Raw genomic sequence first — 17735 nt, 5'->3', positions numbered from 1 at the left:
CCCATGCCACCGCATGCTTGTATTATCTAACTACATATTTCAGTTTGGCCGGCACTGATAAGGTAGCAGTGGGAAAAGCTAATTAAAATAATGTATCAGTGTTTGTGTTATTCATGGAGTTATAGAGTGGAAAAGTTGCAGAAACACATACATTTTTGAACAGTACCCCTAAAAATGAAGCTGTGAATCTTTAGTTTGGTTAATGAAAATCTCAAACATAAAAATAGGATTACAGAATGAGCTGAACGGTTGCTGATGCTGGAGCTATACATTTATTTGACAGTTTAGTTCATTAAGCTTGCAGTGTTCATAGACTGAGTGAAGTTGGATAATTTATTGCTTTAGCCAACAATTGAAAAAATTGTGCTCTGAATATAAGCTTTTTAAAGAATGTATTTTGGTTACTTGCCAAAGAATTAAACTGGTGTAGATTCTCAGTCAACCAAGATATTGAAATTTCAACAAGTTGAATCAAAGGTAAAGTGACTTCTTTATTTTGATTCTCAATTATGTTTTGCTTATAGTTGCATTTTGTTAGCATTACTTGGTACCTCAACTTATTATGATGTTGTTAAAAGAATGATAGATTTAACCTAATTAGTCAATTAGATAGCTCAATGGTTGTTACTTTATTTTATTTGGTCTATCTCATTTTTTTTACTTTTATGTACTGTTTTTTTGATAAATGTAAAGTCAAATAGGAGGTTTGTTCTTTAGACTGGCCAAAGTTTCCCTCTCGTTGTCCCACATTTACGCTGAAGGACTTTGGAATGCCCTTCAGCGCACCAGCTGACTTTTGGAGTGAAACGCCATGCCATTGTGCTGTTAAGTGCTTTTACCTTTTATTATAGTCCTTGTCCTTTCTGCCATCTCCTCCCCCTTCCCGTCTTCTTCCATAGTCCATTTCCCCCCTCTATCTGGTTGCTGTGTGTTAAGTTTGACTGAAGCTTCGTGTGTTGTAGGTGTCAAAAGCCCTCGGAGAGAGTGAAACTATCAAGAGCAGGAGTTAAGAGTGAGAAAGCTATAAAAGACACACACTTCTAGGAATCTTACTGGGTTTCATATTTATATTGCTCTCACAAGCGCTGCCATTTGAACCAAACCTGGCCTTTTATCTTCAAGTTTAAAAAAAGGGAAATGGCAACACAAAAGCAGGAGGGGAAAAAAATCAATAGTAACACAGAAAAAGTGCTCAATGTGAAAGGGTGAATTCATCGCCGTGCACTTTTCATTTTAGCTTGTACTCTGTGTCTCTTTCTACCTCATTCTTTCTTTTTCAGCTGATCTGGAAACGGGAATACGAGGCAGCCAATGTGTGTGTTTGTGTGTGTACAGAGGCGTACTGCAGTTTAATGTCGTGTCGGTGCCCTGCGCTTGAGGCAGTTTCCAGCGTGTCAGGCAGCCTGTAGTGATGACCCTTTTCGGGAAAATGGCACAGAGAGAGCAGTCACATTTACACTGACATTTTTGCCATCACCTATGGCTATGTCAACAGGCCTGATCCCCCTCCCACCACCCCCCCCACCTCCATCACCCTCACCCTCATAGCCAACTGTGGAAGAGGCTCAGCCATAACGTACAAAAGCACAAAAACTTTCCCGTTGAGAAAAATACCCTCAATAAATAAAATAAAATTTGGCATATTTTACGAGGTTTGATTTATAAAGAGTCCAAGAGTCTAAATTGCTATTTTCATTGTGCTTGTTATTTGTAGAAACTGAAAAACAATCATTTTGCAACCATATTTAACAGGAAATATCAGTTAGTTTAAGATTATTAAAGCTGTTTCTTTTTGGCATGACTTTTTTTTTTGTTAAATTTATTACTAAAACCAATCTATCTAAGTTTTCAACACTTCCAGTAAATGCTGTAATGACAAACATATGGGTAAGCACAAATTATTATCTAATTATAAACAAGATAATTACTCACAATAACATACTCAAGCAGTTCCAGCAAAAGTTACATAAGATCTGAGGTTTTAACACTTTTAATTATCTCACAAAATGGATATTGTCCCATGCGTTTATTAATATTATTTTTTTAAGAGTTAAAGCATTCTTTTTGTTTGACTTCCTGAACCCCTCTTTTAATCAGATCACCACAAATGAAATAATTGCTCCAAACTTGGCTCAGATTTTCACAAGAAGATTCCAGTGGGCTTTTATAACCTTTTTGTAAATGGCTCACCAGTTACTGCCATTATTGGATCTGTCAGTGCAGATCCACAAAACTGTCATCATTCAAAGTAATGGGCTTTGTTCTTGCAAAGCACTCGTTATTTGCTATAATTACTTCAGTGGAATTGTCTTTGATTACAGGAAGCAATTACTTTGCTCTCCCTCTGATTATTTACCTGGCAAGCCCCGTTTTAGCCTTTTGTATTAATGACAACTTTCTCTTTAATCTATTTATTCATCATCATATTATAGTTCTTTAGAGTCAGTTGATCCTGAAGTTTCAGGCAAAGATCTCAAAGGAGCAAGAGACTTTCTGCCAAAGACAGGAAGAGAAGTCTAGACTAGCCATATTGTTTTCTTGACAGTGCATGTCATTATCTGCAGAGCAGTTTTGGGGATTTCTTTCCATTTTTCTTCCTCGCTGGGAATAAACGGAAAGCAAAACTGCATTAGTCACAGAGAGTCTTTGGTACTGAAGTGAAGGTCTGTGTGTGTTGGTTTGGAATTTGTTTCTAGTCATTATTTGGAAGTTGCCTGATGTAGGAGCTCAGGAAACAGGAGCATGTGAGTAAAGAGTGTCTGTTTTGGTGCACTAAAAAAGGGGGGCGGGGGGTGCTTTTGAAAATGTGCCCCTACTTGGGAATTACATTGCTAGGAATGCCTGCATGTTCAGAATATCTGAAGGTGGGAGGGGCCTTTGGAGTCATGCAAAGGGAACCCCCCCAACCCAAGGTCCCCTTCCCCCCTGCACTCCCCCTCAGCAAGTTTTGAGCTTATGAATGGTCTGAATACAATAAACACCACTTTTTTCTTTGCTCCCTCCCTCCTGCAAGCCTGTCTTTACCCCTCTGAGGATTTCTGGGAATGCAATGTATGTGTGTTTGTGTGTGAGTGCCAGAAAAGGAAAAAAATAGAGTGAGATGGAGAGCACTTTAGTGAACGTGTGTGTGTGCACTTCGTCCATCATGTTTCAAGCGTGTGTGTATGTATGAATTTCTCACCAGCCAATCTGAGGTGTGTGTGTGTGCTCCCATGTGGGAAAAGGATAACAGGCCCCTGAGGCTTGGGCCTTTCCTGAGCAGCCAGTCCTGGGTCATGTGAGTTTTCTGGGGTGTGAATCTAGGAGTGGCCTATGAAAGATCAGCTCTAGGTCACTTGCACTGTGTGGAAGACACTCTCTTGTGACACATAATCTTTAGTCTAGCTCACAAGATTTGCCTCCACCTCTCCTCTCAGATCATGCACAACTTTGCAAAAACATCTAAAAAAAGAAAAAAGAAAACGTTTAGCCATCTGTGAATAACTCCTCAAACAGGATCATGACATCTGGTATCGAGCTAATATTCATTAAAGCCATTTTATCATTGCAGCAGTGCTTCTAAGAAAAGAAAATTATTAGAAAGCTAAATGTCATAATTCTCCTGCTCTGTGCTTGAAGCGACGTGTCTGACAGGATCGCTCTTCACAGATGAATGACTGGTGAGTCTGTGGCTGTTAATTTGCCAGGCAGCAGAAAAATGGCTGACACCTCATAATGGCACGTGAGCTCGTGTACAAGGGGCAGGTAGAACCAGCGAAATCTTATGCCAAGGGATGGTTCATAATCAGATCATAACAGATTAACCTAGATACTGCATGATAATGTCAGAGTGCACCTTGAGACAGGGAGATGCACAGAAGTGATAAAGGCAACGACAGGGAGAATATGAAGCAGACGAGAGGGAGCTTAATTTGAAAACATAAAGACAGAGGACACTGAAAAATGCCAGCCTCTACCTATTGTTTGATTAACTTTACCCTTCAGTCCCTCAATGCTTTGCAAATATTCGTTCAAGCCAAAAAGTCCAGCAGGCAGAGAGGGAGGAATAATGAAGCAGGTAGAATGAAATGCAAAAATAAAACATAAAACAGTGAAATGGCCTCTAAAGCGGAAAGAATACAGGAGTAAGCATCACTTTAGCTAATGTTAACAACCCTAGTGGTAACGCATGAAGAAAGCAACCCTAATTTTTACGTCATTCTCTTTTTGCTCACACACGTGTGTGAGTTTGTGTGCAAGTGTGCATTTTTTTGTGTACAGCATGTGAGGGGACTGATAAAATATTCCTTCCCTTGGTTGGCCCCGGGGCATTTCAACTGCCCCTGGCTCCTTCCAGTCAGTGGCCTGCTCCTAATTGCCACATACACACACACACACACACACACACACACTCTCTATAACTGTGAGCACACATTCATGAGAAAAGACAGAGAGATACACACACATACAGACGAATGCACATCTATGCATTCATACATTCTTCACAGACAAACATGCACCCCCACCGCCCTGCATTGATTCAGCCCCCCCACCCTTACCCCTTAACCCATCCCCCTTTCAGTCCCTCTAACTAGTTGCAAAGACGTTGTCATGGCTGATCATGTGGGCCAGGCCCAGAGCTGTGCCTGTGGCTTTTTCTTGTGTGGGGAGACTGCAGCTTGCTAGGTTAGCTTCCCCACGCTGTGTGTGTGCATGCAGCCCAGGGTTACAGCCTGCTGAGGCCCTTAATAAGGCTGGCAGCCCGTGTGTGTGTTTGTGGAGAGAGTGACTGGCTGTTTTATTGAATGGCTAGCTTTCTGCCTGACTTGGTAGATGACTGGAAGTTTGCTTTATGGCAGACTTACCACAACAGCCTGACTGACCACCTAAAGACTATCTGGCTGAATGACAAATTGTTAAATTTCCTTTTTTTTCAGTCTCAGAAATTAAAATGCATTTGTAATATTTTTTGCCCATGTTGATCTAAAATAACCTCACAGAAAAGTTCAAAAATGTTTTATGTCTGGTCTCTTGAGCATGCCCAATAGGCATCTTTGAGAGGGTGTATGCACATGTAGAGACATCAGACCCATGTTTTGTTAGCTTTGTATCCATACAAAAACACAATGTATTTTTAAAAGGCTTGTGAAAAATAAAAAAAACTTGAACAGATTGTTACCTTTCTTTACATTGAGTTACCGCTTTAGTCTGGATGATGTGTTCAAGATGAACTGCAGACATTAGAGGAGCAGAAAATGATTAAATGTAGATGGATAGTGTCTGTTTCATGCTAAGATAGTATCTTACTGGGCAGCAATGGTTGGAGACTAGTTGATGACTTCAAATTGTGAGAAAATTAGAGAAAATAGATTAATTTTGCAACCTAGTGACGAGTGAGCTGTATGATTCTCTTTTACACAGCCAATCTTTGAAAATCATGGCCTATTTTTGTGTGCATGGCTGGCAAATTGTCTTATAGGCCATGCATACTGTTTCATAGCCTACCTTCACTCAAATCATATGTTCTCTGCGCTCTCTATACTCACATTGGCAACTGCTCCCAAATACATAATTTAATTTACCAAAGTACAATTTCGAAACAAAAATAGGCCAATATGGACCAGTTTATTAATAATTATTATTTATCATCAGGGTGGTTTTTCAGCTTGGGCTTTTGGGGCTGTAGACTCGAATGCTTTCTGTCACAAAGAGAGTTTTTGTGCAGGTATCAAAATACAGCTATGTTGCTCTAAAGTGATATTGGTCTACGATGCATGCAACAATGTTTTGTAACTTTTTTGAGAAAAAATTTATTTAGCAAATTCTTTAAACATGTTCAGATGACATAACTCCAAGCTTATGGGGCTCACGTGTGGAAACTGAACGAACATTTTGAGAAATTTCTGAGACTCCCTTGCAAATATAATTTGTCAGGTAGTCACTAATAATCACAGCCTAGTGAGATACTGGCTTAAAGTGCTTGCAAAATAAATTATTGCAACTTCAAGTTTGGACAAAAGACTGCACCCGATATTTATTTTAAACAAGGGATTTCCAAAATCATAAGGCTGCCGATGCAGTCTGTATGTGAATTAACAATTTTGTCAGTTGTTTTGAAAAAAGTACTTTTTTCATAAGTGTGTTATAAGTTGTCACCTCAAAATATACTTTCTACATTACAACAACTGACTCTTCTGTTTGATTTTTTCATCTGATTAACTTCTGTGTGCTGCTGCATCTCTTCACTTTTCTAGCCTTTATTTTCTCTCCCTTCGTTGCCTCCATTCATGGCTTGAGTTTGAGCTTCAACTGTTGTTTATTTGAACATTCTGCTCACCCTCTGCTTCCCACCTTTACTTGCGCTATTTCACCCTTTATCGCTCTTTTGTTTTCCTTCTCTGTTTTAGCCTCTCCTTCTCTGACAGACTGTGGTAACACCTTTGACATTTCCCCAGCGTGGCTGACTGCTGAACACAGCTTCAGCATCTTTTCCTGCCTCAGCCTTCCTCACTCGTACTCTCTTTCTCCCCTCTCAGCCTTCCCACCTTCAGGGTTTAAAAAAAAAGCAGAAATTAGCCCCAGACCTTGTAGACGTGATTGGTATCAAATTGCACCAAAAATGGAAATGCCAATAAAATTGGCGGGCCTTCTCCCTCTTTCTCCCCTTCTAGGAAAAGTAAGTGTGCATAGGTCAGACTTAGAAGTGTAAAGAAGGAAAAGAAAAGAAATAAATATAGGGATGTGTTAGTGTTTCCCTGTCTGGCTTGAGTTATGAGGGATAAAAATGGAAGCAAGAGAAATGTTAGTGAGCACACTTTTTTTTCTTGTTTTTAGCGTTTGTACTTTCTCTTCATTTATTTCCCCATTTCCTCCTCTTCTCTCCATTCTTCTTATGATACCTCACCTTTTTCCTGAGCTTGCACACTTACTCTTTCACTCTCCAAGCTGGTTCTCTGGCCGTTTGCTTCTGTTTTCCCAACTCGCATGGGACGAGCCCCTAGGTTTGTTATTGTAGGCTTTGCTGAACATGAGCCGGTCTTTACAACGGATTGAAAGCATTTGCTTCCAATGAAAATCTGGTCTTAGATTACAGGGCCTCGGCTCAGCTCACCCGTCTTTTTCCAACAGGCAGCTGGGGAGAGAGACAGAAGGGTGGGTGTATTTTAGCCCTGAAACAGTAGGAAGAAAAAAACTCGACTCACTTGTTAGGCTCAGGCTGTATTTGTCCCAGGCTAATGATGTAACTGAAGCTTGCAATGTGAGTGTGTTTTCAGGACAGAGAGAAGCTGAGAAGCTGGTGACTGTTCTCAATGTGCTTGAATGCAGACTTGTTAATCAATTCATGGATCACTCATTCAACAACTGTAATTAACAACGACTTACTCCTACTTTAAAATGTTGTGCTTTTGCTGCTTTATTTGTTTTACATCCTTATAAATTAAATATCCATGGGTATTGGGCTGTGGTTATTGTCTAATCTGAAAAATGTAAAACAAATACAAATTTAGAAAATAAAAAAACAAACATTGGTTTGAAGCACCATTTATTGACTTGCAGTAAACTGATCATAAACACTCCAACTAGCTGTGTTGCTTCACCTTTTGGGAATGCTACATGAGCCTAAGCTTGATCTTCATATTTGCATCATCAATGCGCAGTGGGTGGTGTTTGCATCAATGCTGCGGCATCAATGCAAAGCCTGCTCCTTTTTTATCCCCCCACCCCCACCCACCCTTATTACCGTCACCTCCACTTCCACATGAGGTTCATTAAAACAGCCTCCAATATGTGTGCATATGCATCTCCTTCTGCCAGAGCAGTCGGGAGAGAAAAGGGAGAGCTGGTCAAGTGTGTTGTTTCATATGGTTTGTTGAGAGTCTCTCCTAATGGTGTATATAATTCAGGTGCCCTCCAGGCATGCTTTCAGGAATTCTTTTGCCTGAGGTAATGGGGAGCAAAGGCCTGGGTTTTAGGCCCTTGATTATTCCATTGATGTGGCAGGCTGGAAAAAAGTCATCTCCAACCGGATTAGCGCCAACATCCCCATTAATTATCAATGAATCTGAGCCTACGCTTTAGCAAGGTGCTGGGTGTCGCCCCCTGAAAGCTACTGGAGCGTGATCCTGCATCGGCGCAGTTATCAACTCTTGCAACAGTGAATAAACCAAGAAGCTTTAGAAGTGCTTAGTGTGTAATCAATAAATAACAGGATCCAATTCTGTGCACTGCTTTGGTGGTTTTTATTTTTTCCTTCTTGCTTCCCATCGTTTCCAGTCGAGAGGGGCGTTGTGGGACAAAAGTCAGTTATCTTCTGCTGAAATATCCAGCCATGAGGGTACCACTTGTTTAGTTCGCCTCATGTTTCTTTAATGATTATTATCTTCATTGCGGATGGCTCATAATTTTGAATAATGATAATAACAATTAGGCTTTTCACAGCCACAGATGGGAAGAGCCGCTTTCTCTCCACTGGAGCTATATAGAATGCGTAGAGTAATTGGGTGGTTTTGAATATAAGCTGTTTGTGTTTATGAGTTAATGTTGTTGAGCCTGAATGCAAAAGATGCCCATGGAGCTCTGTGCTTTCCATTTTCCCATTCAGTGCTCAAATACTCTGTTTCACTGTTCCCTCCAGGTGAGGTTAACTGGCCTTAATAGAGTCTTATCGAAGTCCTACAGGTTGCTGTAAGCAGCCATGACGCTATTGTTATGAAAAGCAGCTAGCTTTGTTAGTGCTGTTTGTGCCTCTTGACTTCCTTTTTTCCACCTATTTTCCTTTTATTTTCTGCCTCCCCCTCCTTGCAACCTTCCCTTTTGTAGTGCTGTGTTACTCTTTCCACCTCAGGTAAAATGGCAGAATGCGCTGGGGCAACACTTCAATAACTATTTTCCCCTCAGGATAATAAAGACTAAATCTCTCTGTCATTTTCAATTCTGCACTGGCTTGGATGGGAGAGTGGGGAAATGCGACCTTACAAGTCCTTTGTGCTCCCCTTTTTTCCCTCTCTCACAGAAGGATGTGAGCGCTTACTGTGTTTTCAGGGACGAGGTGGGGTGGGGGGAGAAATGAAAGGCAGGGTTATTTATAAATGTATTAAAAATGAATGCGTTTATGAGGTGCTGTTTTCCAGCCATTCTCTGCTTGCCATTGTCATGTTTCTATACCCATCCGTTTGTGCGTACAAAGCCCTCCAGAATTCCTTCAAAATCAGATTTATTCCTTTTGAACGCAAAGGCACAGCAAATGCAGGAAGTAAACAAAGTCTGAGTCTCATCTCTGCTGTCTCTTCCTGTTTCTCGTCATGTGACAGGTGACGGCCTGGACAACAGTGTGGCTTCACCGAGCACAGGGGACGATGATGACCCAGATAAAGAGAAGAAACACAACAAGAAGAGAGGGATTTTTCCTAAAGTGGCTACCAACATTATGAGAGCATGGCTGTTCCAGCACCTAACAGTGAGTTCAGCAAACTGACATTTTGTTTGCTCACTTTTGATTTTATATGTGTGACTGCTAATACACAACCAAGAACCCTCTTATCCATGTCTTTCTAGCTCTGATTTTTTTCTCATTTGACACACAGACACTAGCACACTAAAAGCACATATATACACACAATTCAACACTGAATAGCTTTTTGACACCTATACACATCGCCAAAGTGTGTCTAAGTTTGTATGGTGAGCACTTCAAAGACAGAAGTCCGTGTGATCTTTGAGAGATCTTAGATCATCCTCTGAAACTGAATGAGGCTGAAGCCAAGGAGAGGGACCCCTGGCCTTTTCTGCAGATAGCTACATCGGTCTCATTGAAGATAAATTTGTTATATTTTAACAGATGCACTGAGTTCTGTAAAGGCCTGTGATATGGCCTAAGTTTCTTCAATTAGCAGAAAATACATCATCTGACAGCATCACAAGTAGTCTTATTATGACAGTGGAAGGTTGAGCCAAGAGGGAACTGGATACCATCTTAACACAGTTTATATTGATTCCGATAGAATCAGTTCAGCAGTCTTATTGGTAGACATTTAATGACTCATCAAAGCAACAAAGGTAAGAGGTTAAATGTAATTCAACCATGTTTAGTAGAATAATATTTGACTATAGTTTACTGGGGAGGTTTTACGATCAAAGCAGCCTCTCCACTATTATTTGAATGTGACATTTGCACCAGCAGTGGCTCCATTAAGGAGTCACATATTGCCACACTGCAGCTCAGTGTTGGTCTATCTTACTGACTCAAAGTGACAATATTTTTCTCAGTTCACATCAGAGAAGCCAAGAATTGATATGCGCACACTCACTGACTATGTCTGACCTTTTGAAATTACCCAGTGTGATATTTTCTAATGTTATATTATCTGAATAAATCATGATCTTTCTCAAAGATAAAACAAAAAGCTTCACATCTCCATGTTGATGTGAGATGCTATTTTTTGTTCGACTTAGTTGCAAATAATCTTGGCTCCAGAACTCTTTGATTGTTTGTCAGCCATTTAAACATCACATCAAATGAGCACACCCATCTAGAAAATATCGGAAGCAATTAAATCTTAAAAAAACATTTATAATTCAAAGAAGATTGTAGTAAAATACAAACTACCAAGACTTTCTAAGTGAAGTCTTAGAGTTTGGAGTAAAGCAAACCAAAGAGCCAGAAATGATTTTTTGTACTTCCTTATGGGTTTATTAACATTTCCTCCAAGAGCTGTTACAAGGAAATGTGTTTTTAAAGTACTTTACCAAGTTGTGCATCACTCATATTCTGCCTGCGTCAGGAGTTTGGGTAGAACATGATACAGTTTGGCTGAGTGGGTGTTGGTTTGCATTGCACAAGCCAACAGGGAGGATGCTGAGGAAAGTCATATATGAGTTGGATTATGGTTATTGCATGGGCTCAACTTTTTATCTGTTTGTAGCCAATTTTTTTTTTTTTTTTTTTGGTACAGGATGTGCAGTTCCTCTGTTCCTAATAGTAAATGTCAAAAAGCAGGAATGTTCTCACTGCATACGTGTGGCATGTAGGCAAACTTGTATTTTGGTATGCCTATGCAATGTATCTACATGCATCCCACAAGAGTTTCTATACTTTACACCTTTCTGCTTTCCCCTTTTTATTTGATCTCTACACATGTACCCCAAAACCTTCAGAGCCACAAAGGAGATGTGTTTGAAAACACACATTCTCCCTGTGGAAACACAATTCAGCATACACATGCCATGTGAGACACACATAGCAACACTCCTCTTGCATATTACCCCATGAGTCGGGTTTATGAGGTGCTTCTACACTGTTAAAGTTCAAAGTGGATGGATAAAAGTGTGGGGTTTGGGTTAGCAGAACAATGATGAGTCCTTTCTTATCTCCGTCTTCACCTTCTCACTTTTTTCTTCTTACCCAAACCACACTCTGATGATAAACATATTGGAAATGATCTTCAGGTAAACTTTTCCTGACTGAAAAAAGCAGCAACACAATAAACACAGACACAGTTGTTAGTTTTTTTTTTTTTTTTTTTTTGCTGTTTTGTGTCATAAAGCAATGCACCTTTTATATCCTTAGTGCACACTTTGGTTCCTTTCTCTTTTTTGTGTTGCTGCTTTTTTCAGTCATGAAAAGTTTATCTATAGATCATTTCCAATATGTTTATAATCTTCAGTGAACTGAAACAGAACCTGAAGGAGCAGAATCTTTCTGTACAGAAAATAAAATTATCCTGATTTTGAGAATCACTGGCACCAACAATACAACCAGTGTCACATCCATGCCATGCTGTAGCCTCATTTGTTTACAATAATCATTCTTCACTGCCATAAACAATTTAATCACAATATGTTTGTTTTTATGAATGCTAGTCATTGCTTGTTTGATGCAAAAACCTTTGCAGTATCTTGTTCACTGGTTGCATGGCATTCTAGCATGACTGGTACCACTATGACTATAAAGAGGTGATCCAGGCTCATTCATCTGGCTTTATCAGCTGCTCTGTCTTTGTTTTACTGAAGGATGGAAAATAGAATTCTAGCCTCTTAGAGTTAGACATTATGCCAATGAGAGCACATATGAATACATGTGTACACAAATATGCAGATACAGGACAGAGTGCAAATACACCTTAGAAATATGAATAAATGAGTCAGAATTATTTGTTTCTAAAGTTTAATTACGATTAAAATATTTAATGCTGGTGGAGTGACTGAATTAGAAATAATGCAGCAAAATAGATTAGAATTCAAGTAGAAGTTTAGAGACTGAATCTAATTGTATTGTATGTTAGTTGCCCTCACAATTGGATCCTCAAGGGAGGTCCCACTGCACCAAAGCGGAAAGGGAAGGTGGGTGGCAAACTGGGGCTACGAGTGCACTAGTAGGGTAAGTGGTAGGTGGGATTTATACAGCTGTTCTTTTAGTGTTCTGCTGAAGAGATCTCTGCTCACATATCCATCAAAAGTGCTACTTTGTTTTATTTCTTACAAGAAAAAGGTAAACATTTTAGAGCAACAACAGAAAACATTGCTGGGTTTTTATCATTAGAACATTCAAAGCTGTAGTACTTTGAGTATCTATAGACTGACAAGTAGAAAACGGGCTTGTGACTGACAGAGCAGCAGCATTGAATTTGTGATTAGGACATTTGCAGCTCACTGAGTTCTCTCCAACACACCCAATGAGCTCATATGTTGTCAACAATGCTTGTGGGACAAGTTCATCGCAAGAATTTGGCTGTGCTGACTTGGAGCGACTACAAAACATTAGCGTTAACCGCCTGTCACCAATGGCAAAACTATGCAGCTTGCTGCCAGCTTGACATGCAGCTGTAAACTTGGTAGGGACCCAAAATAAAAGGAGAGGGGGAGGGCTTCCCATCACATTTTGATGATTGTTTTCATTTGACCTCCTAAATTGAAGCTTTCAGTTAACTGATCAACTATTTGGTAAGAGAAATCTGCTTATATTTATCTATTTTTTTCACAAGCAACATATGGTTAATACACTAAAGAGTGGTAATGACTTAAATTATGGTTACCAAAATTATCTTAAGTGGGGAAAACAATTCTAAATGGATTGCATAACTGATACGATTATACTTACAACCTAAGAAACAAGTCTTGAGATGAATAAGCAGCTGTCTTATTCTCTTTCCACAATCCCTTCTCAATTGTGCAGTTGCAATCCACCCGCCACACCTAACCTGCACCCTCCCCTTCACACAAATGGTATTTTCTTGTTTAATTTAACAAGAAATGAGTGGTAAATGAAAGCTCAGGACTCAAATCCCCAACGTGCCTCGTGCTCTGCTCTCCACTCCCCTATGAAAAGGCAATTTGTGAAATTATGTGATAGAGTAATTAGATGGAATTCACCCCCGCCTGCCTGGTGCACACACAAACCATATTCCTATTTAGTCTGTTGCCTTGCTAGACTGATGCATATGTGTGTGTGTTGCAGGGAAAGGGCAGCGGGTTTGGCATCTGAAGTGTTACCACGAGTATATTCGCAGACTGGGGCGCACTCTTTTATACACATTATCACTAACACACTCACATCCTGGCTCTCCTCCCCTCCTATTTGTACACAGATGCAGTGTAACAAGGGGCAGCCATGATCGCAGCTCATAAAAGAACCCAACCCGCAAACCCTCAATGAGCTGCTTACCCCCCCTCCCCCTTTCTTTCTTCCCTTAAAATGTGTAAAATGCTGAGAAGGAGAGAGTATAAAAAACCCAACTGGAAGGCATAATCCAGCGTTAATACAATTAGAGTATAATTTAACCGCTTGCGTATGCAGATGTAGCTGAGCTGGGGGAGTACTGTTCCCCCCTTGGAAATCTTTTTCTTCGGCGCAGCAGAGTGCTGAGGGGTTTTGAGCAGAAACAGGTGTGAAAAGTGATATAATTCATTTCTGCACTGGCAGAGGAGGCCAGAAAAAGTTAGTGTGGGCCCTGGGTGGTGGAGGATTGTGCAGTATTGGAGGGGGTTGAGAGGAGAGAATGAATGGAAGGCTGGATGGCTAGATGGATTGTTGGCTGGATGGATCAATATACCCTTGTTTGATTCTAGTATAGCATGTGCAGAATGGGAGTTAAATGAATGGGATGAGGCCCTTTGTCTCATTGGTTTATGCTGGGATTGATGAGACCAAAAGGAAAGATTTTTAAGTCTTTGGGTCATGGGTTAGAGGTGGGGCTGTGACATACTTTTTAAATTGTTGCGTTTTTGGCTGTCTACACCAAAACACAAGGATAGCGTTTCAAGATTTTTAAAATATACTGCTTTGTGGCTCCTAAAATATAGTTTTTGTGTGCATGCAAGACTGAAATGATAAGAACTGTTTCCGTATTCACAAAATCATTCCTGTGTTGACGATCCCTGAATCCTCAACATTTTAGTCAATAGGAACATTAGATACTGTAGATTGAAGACTTATTAGCACCAGAACCCTCTGAATTAGGAGAACAAAATCTGTATACTATAAGCTAAACTAAAGAACAATACGCAAAAGAAAAAAAATCTTTGAGGTCAGAGTTCATCATTCATCAGATGCCATTATTCTTCGGTTGTTTATTGCTGGAATCTGGATATGTCAGCACCCCGGTCACCCATGGCAACCCTGACCCTCCATGACAACCCATTCCTGGAACAGTGGAACAGACCCTCTGGTTCTGTTTTCATATGAAGATCAGAAGGTTACTTCTGGCCACTTTCATCTTTATTACACAGTTGTAGTGATAAGAGGGAACAGGGAACACAGAGACATTTTGTAAAAGATACAATACCTGGACTGATTCCAGAACACAGAGATACTACAAGTATTTTTGTCATATTTCTGGCACAGTTGTCTTGTGCTTGTTGTTAGGGCTTTTTGTCTTGTCAGTCAGTTGCACAAATTAAGTTCTTAAGGAAAATATTTTAATTGAACCTTTAAGCCTCAAGGAAGCCTTGTTATTAGCTTTGAAAAGACATCATGAAACAAACTTAAACAGTGAATGTCAGCTGACCAGTTATGCTATTTTATTTATTCGTAAACAACAATAAAGACATGACGTCTGTTGTGATACTTTAATACTTAGACTTATGTCTCAAATTAAATCTTAATTTAATCTAAATGGCCGTCAGATTGTTAGGCGCCACTGTATGAAGATTTCAAAGAAGTCCTAAGAGACGACAGACAGATGGACAGATCTGCCAAAGGCCTGGCGTGACACTGTGACAAGAGGAACAAGTTAGATTTATTCTCAGCATTTTTATTTGGTTTCAGATACTTTATCTCTGGGAATAGGATTGGCTCTAGGCTGTGTGTTTGTGTGCATCTGTCTTCGAGGACCAGTGTTTGGTGTTTGTGTAAATGTGTGTGTGATTGCTTTAGTATGTGTGTGTGTGTGTGTGTTTGTATGAGGGCATTTGGAAGCAATGACTTGTCCATTCACAGGAGTGGTTGGTGTCAGGGAAGCGGCAGCTGAGTCAACCTGCCCACCCCCATTACCCTTACACAGATACACATGCACAAACACACACATACACACACATATTGTGCCCCAACCCCCACATTACCCCACACCTTGTAATGAAAACATCATCAATTATCCCTCCTGACAGGCCCCAGGGACCAAATGCAGACAGCTTTCATTGGGGGCTTCTTTTTGTCGAATGACCCTCACAGACAAACAGACTTCACACATTTTGCAACTCTTTCATGACGAGTTTGTCTCAGGATTAGTAAAAATTCTCAAGATCTTGTTCTTACCAACAGGGTCGTGATAGTAGTACTTGTCCATCTGGTGAAGGTGTGGAGGTCAGGACGTGTGTACATGTATGTGCCTTTTGTGGGGTTCTTGAGATGTAAAGGGGGAGGGAATGGGGGGGGGGACTGGGGTAATGGTATGGCTGGAGCAGAGGGAGGGCATCAGTCCTGACAGAAACTCCTGAAAGGCCATCTGTGTCATGATTGATGGATGGAATGATGGATGACTGAGTGGACAGAGCAGATGGACAGAGCAATACAGTAGATGATAGAGTGACTCACACATGGCATATGTTGGCAGCTCAGAAGATAAATTTTGATTTCTTGAGATATTGGCATTTTGATGTCACGTTTGGAGATCTTTTTTATTCACTTAAAGTCAGTGTAATCAGTCATTCTTCGCTTTTTATACTGATTCAATTTACACAGTTAACATTTCTTGATTTCCTGTGTTTCATTCTAACAAAAATCTAATTCTAGGGTGGGAAATGGATTTTTTTAATTAACTTTTGCATGCATGTCAGCTTATACCACATTCCCAGATAATGGTCTCTCTGAGTGAAACTAAGAATCTTGTTTTTATAATATATTTCAAAACAACTGTCTCATGCTTAACATTTTGAATCCAGAAGACTTTTTAAACATTTGTTAATCACAAAAAAAGAAAAGGGGGATGGGTGGGGTTCTTGTTAAGTACAATAACTACAAAAGACCAAAAGCTAAAACAGTCCACACAGACCAATGTAAGATGAGCAAGTGTGACCTTATGTAGGTATTCTCTTTCTTTTCAAATTTATTGTGATTTAGTTTTATTCCTGCTGTCCACATGCTCTAAACAGGCAGAAGGAATTGTTGGAATTACATTTACATGCAAGTTCTGAGAATGCTTGAGTTCATATTTTCTCCCACTTTCTCCTCTGTGCTTCTTGTATCGTTTTACCCCACTATTTAAAAGCCCTCAAGGGCAGTTAACTTTTAATTCACATCACCTTTGAACTTTTCCTAGACGTCTGCCATGGATCTCAACCAAGAGAAAGCACATATGTGTGTGTGTGTTGATCTGGCTTTAGTCAAGAGGTGGGCTAGTGTGTTTCCTTGAGAACGTGAGAACTTTACAGACCCCAAGGTCGGTCAGTAGCACTGGAAGAAATCAAGAGACTAATGGCTTTCAAGACTAACAAGCATTTAATGGTCAGTACAAATTTAAATTATAGGACCATCTTTTTGAATTACATTTTGACAAAAAATGCACTTTCATTTATATTTTCATTTAGCTACACATGAATTTGATTTGACACTATTTGTAACCATTATTGTTGCGTTTGCTATCCACTTTTTTTTTTCTTTGCTTTCCCTCCCTCCCAACTCCAATTTAAGAGTTGGGAAACTATGAAACAAGTCAGTGTGTGGTTTCATTGTTGTGCGTCAGAATGATTGATGGCCTCATGCTGAAGCTGTGTTTCACACTAGTTCTATTTTTCATTATCAGCTGTATGCGAGCAGTGTGTGTTTCAGTGTGTGTGTGTGTACATGCCCTGAGTGGCTATAGGCCCAGTAACTCAGATATGTGAAACCATTCTTGGTTTGGTACCCACTAATCAGTTTACGATGATCTGCAAATCCAGAGAAGGAGCTCACTCTCAGCTCTTAAGCACACACAGTCAGATGCAAATTTAAGCATGCTATATTACACAAAGACACACTTTGAAAAAGGTGCACAACAATGGCATCATCGGTTTGTTAGGGTGCGGAATTCTCCACTACTGCTGTGGAATTTGTTGGAGAGTGAGTGGCAAGTTGATGTGCGGTAGAATCAGAGTAAATATTGCCATAGGTTTGTCTTGACTACATGCTCTGTCTTCATCTTGTCAAGAGACTAGGAATGCTAGCTTTCAATCTCACAATACCCAAACATATATCATCCAAATGTTTTGTTTAATTTAAATCCACAGCAAAAGAAGGTTTCTAGCCACCAAGAAACATAGTTCAGCATAGCCTTTGAGTGTGTAGC

General features: G+C 40.0%; 1 protein-coding gene across 1 annotated transcript in view; it reads left to right on the top strand.

Annotated features, from left to right (window-relative positions):
• Positions 1-17735, top strand: part of LOC108244135 (homeobox protein Meis1) — an 81271-nt gene that overhangs the window by 28872 nt on the left and 34664 nt on the right. Inside the window, exon 8 of the mRNA XM_017430043.3 lies at positions 9291-9436. Coding sequence (XP_017285532.1) covers positions 9291-9436 — 146 coding nt within the window. The remainder of the gene's footprint in view (positions 1-9290; positions 9437-17735) is intronic.

The sequence above is a fragment of the Kryptolebias marmoratus genome, linkage group LG22 (genome assembly GCF_001649575.2).
Source record: "Kryptolebias marmoratus isolate JLee-2015 linkage group LG22, ASM164957v2, whole genome shotgun sequence".
NCBI lineage: Eukaryota > Metazoa > Chordata > Actinopteri > Cyprinodontiformes > Rivulidae > Kryptolebias > Kryptolebias marmoratus.
The sequence above is the reverse complement of the archived record's forward strand: the minus strand, read 5'-3'. Positions and strand labels throughout refer to the sequence as shown.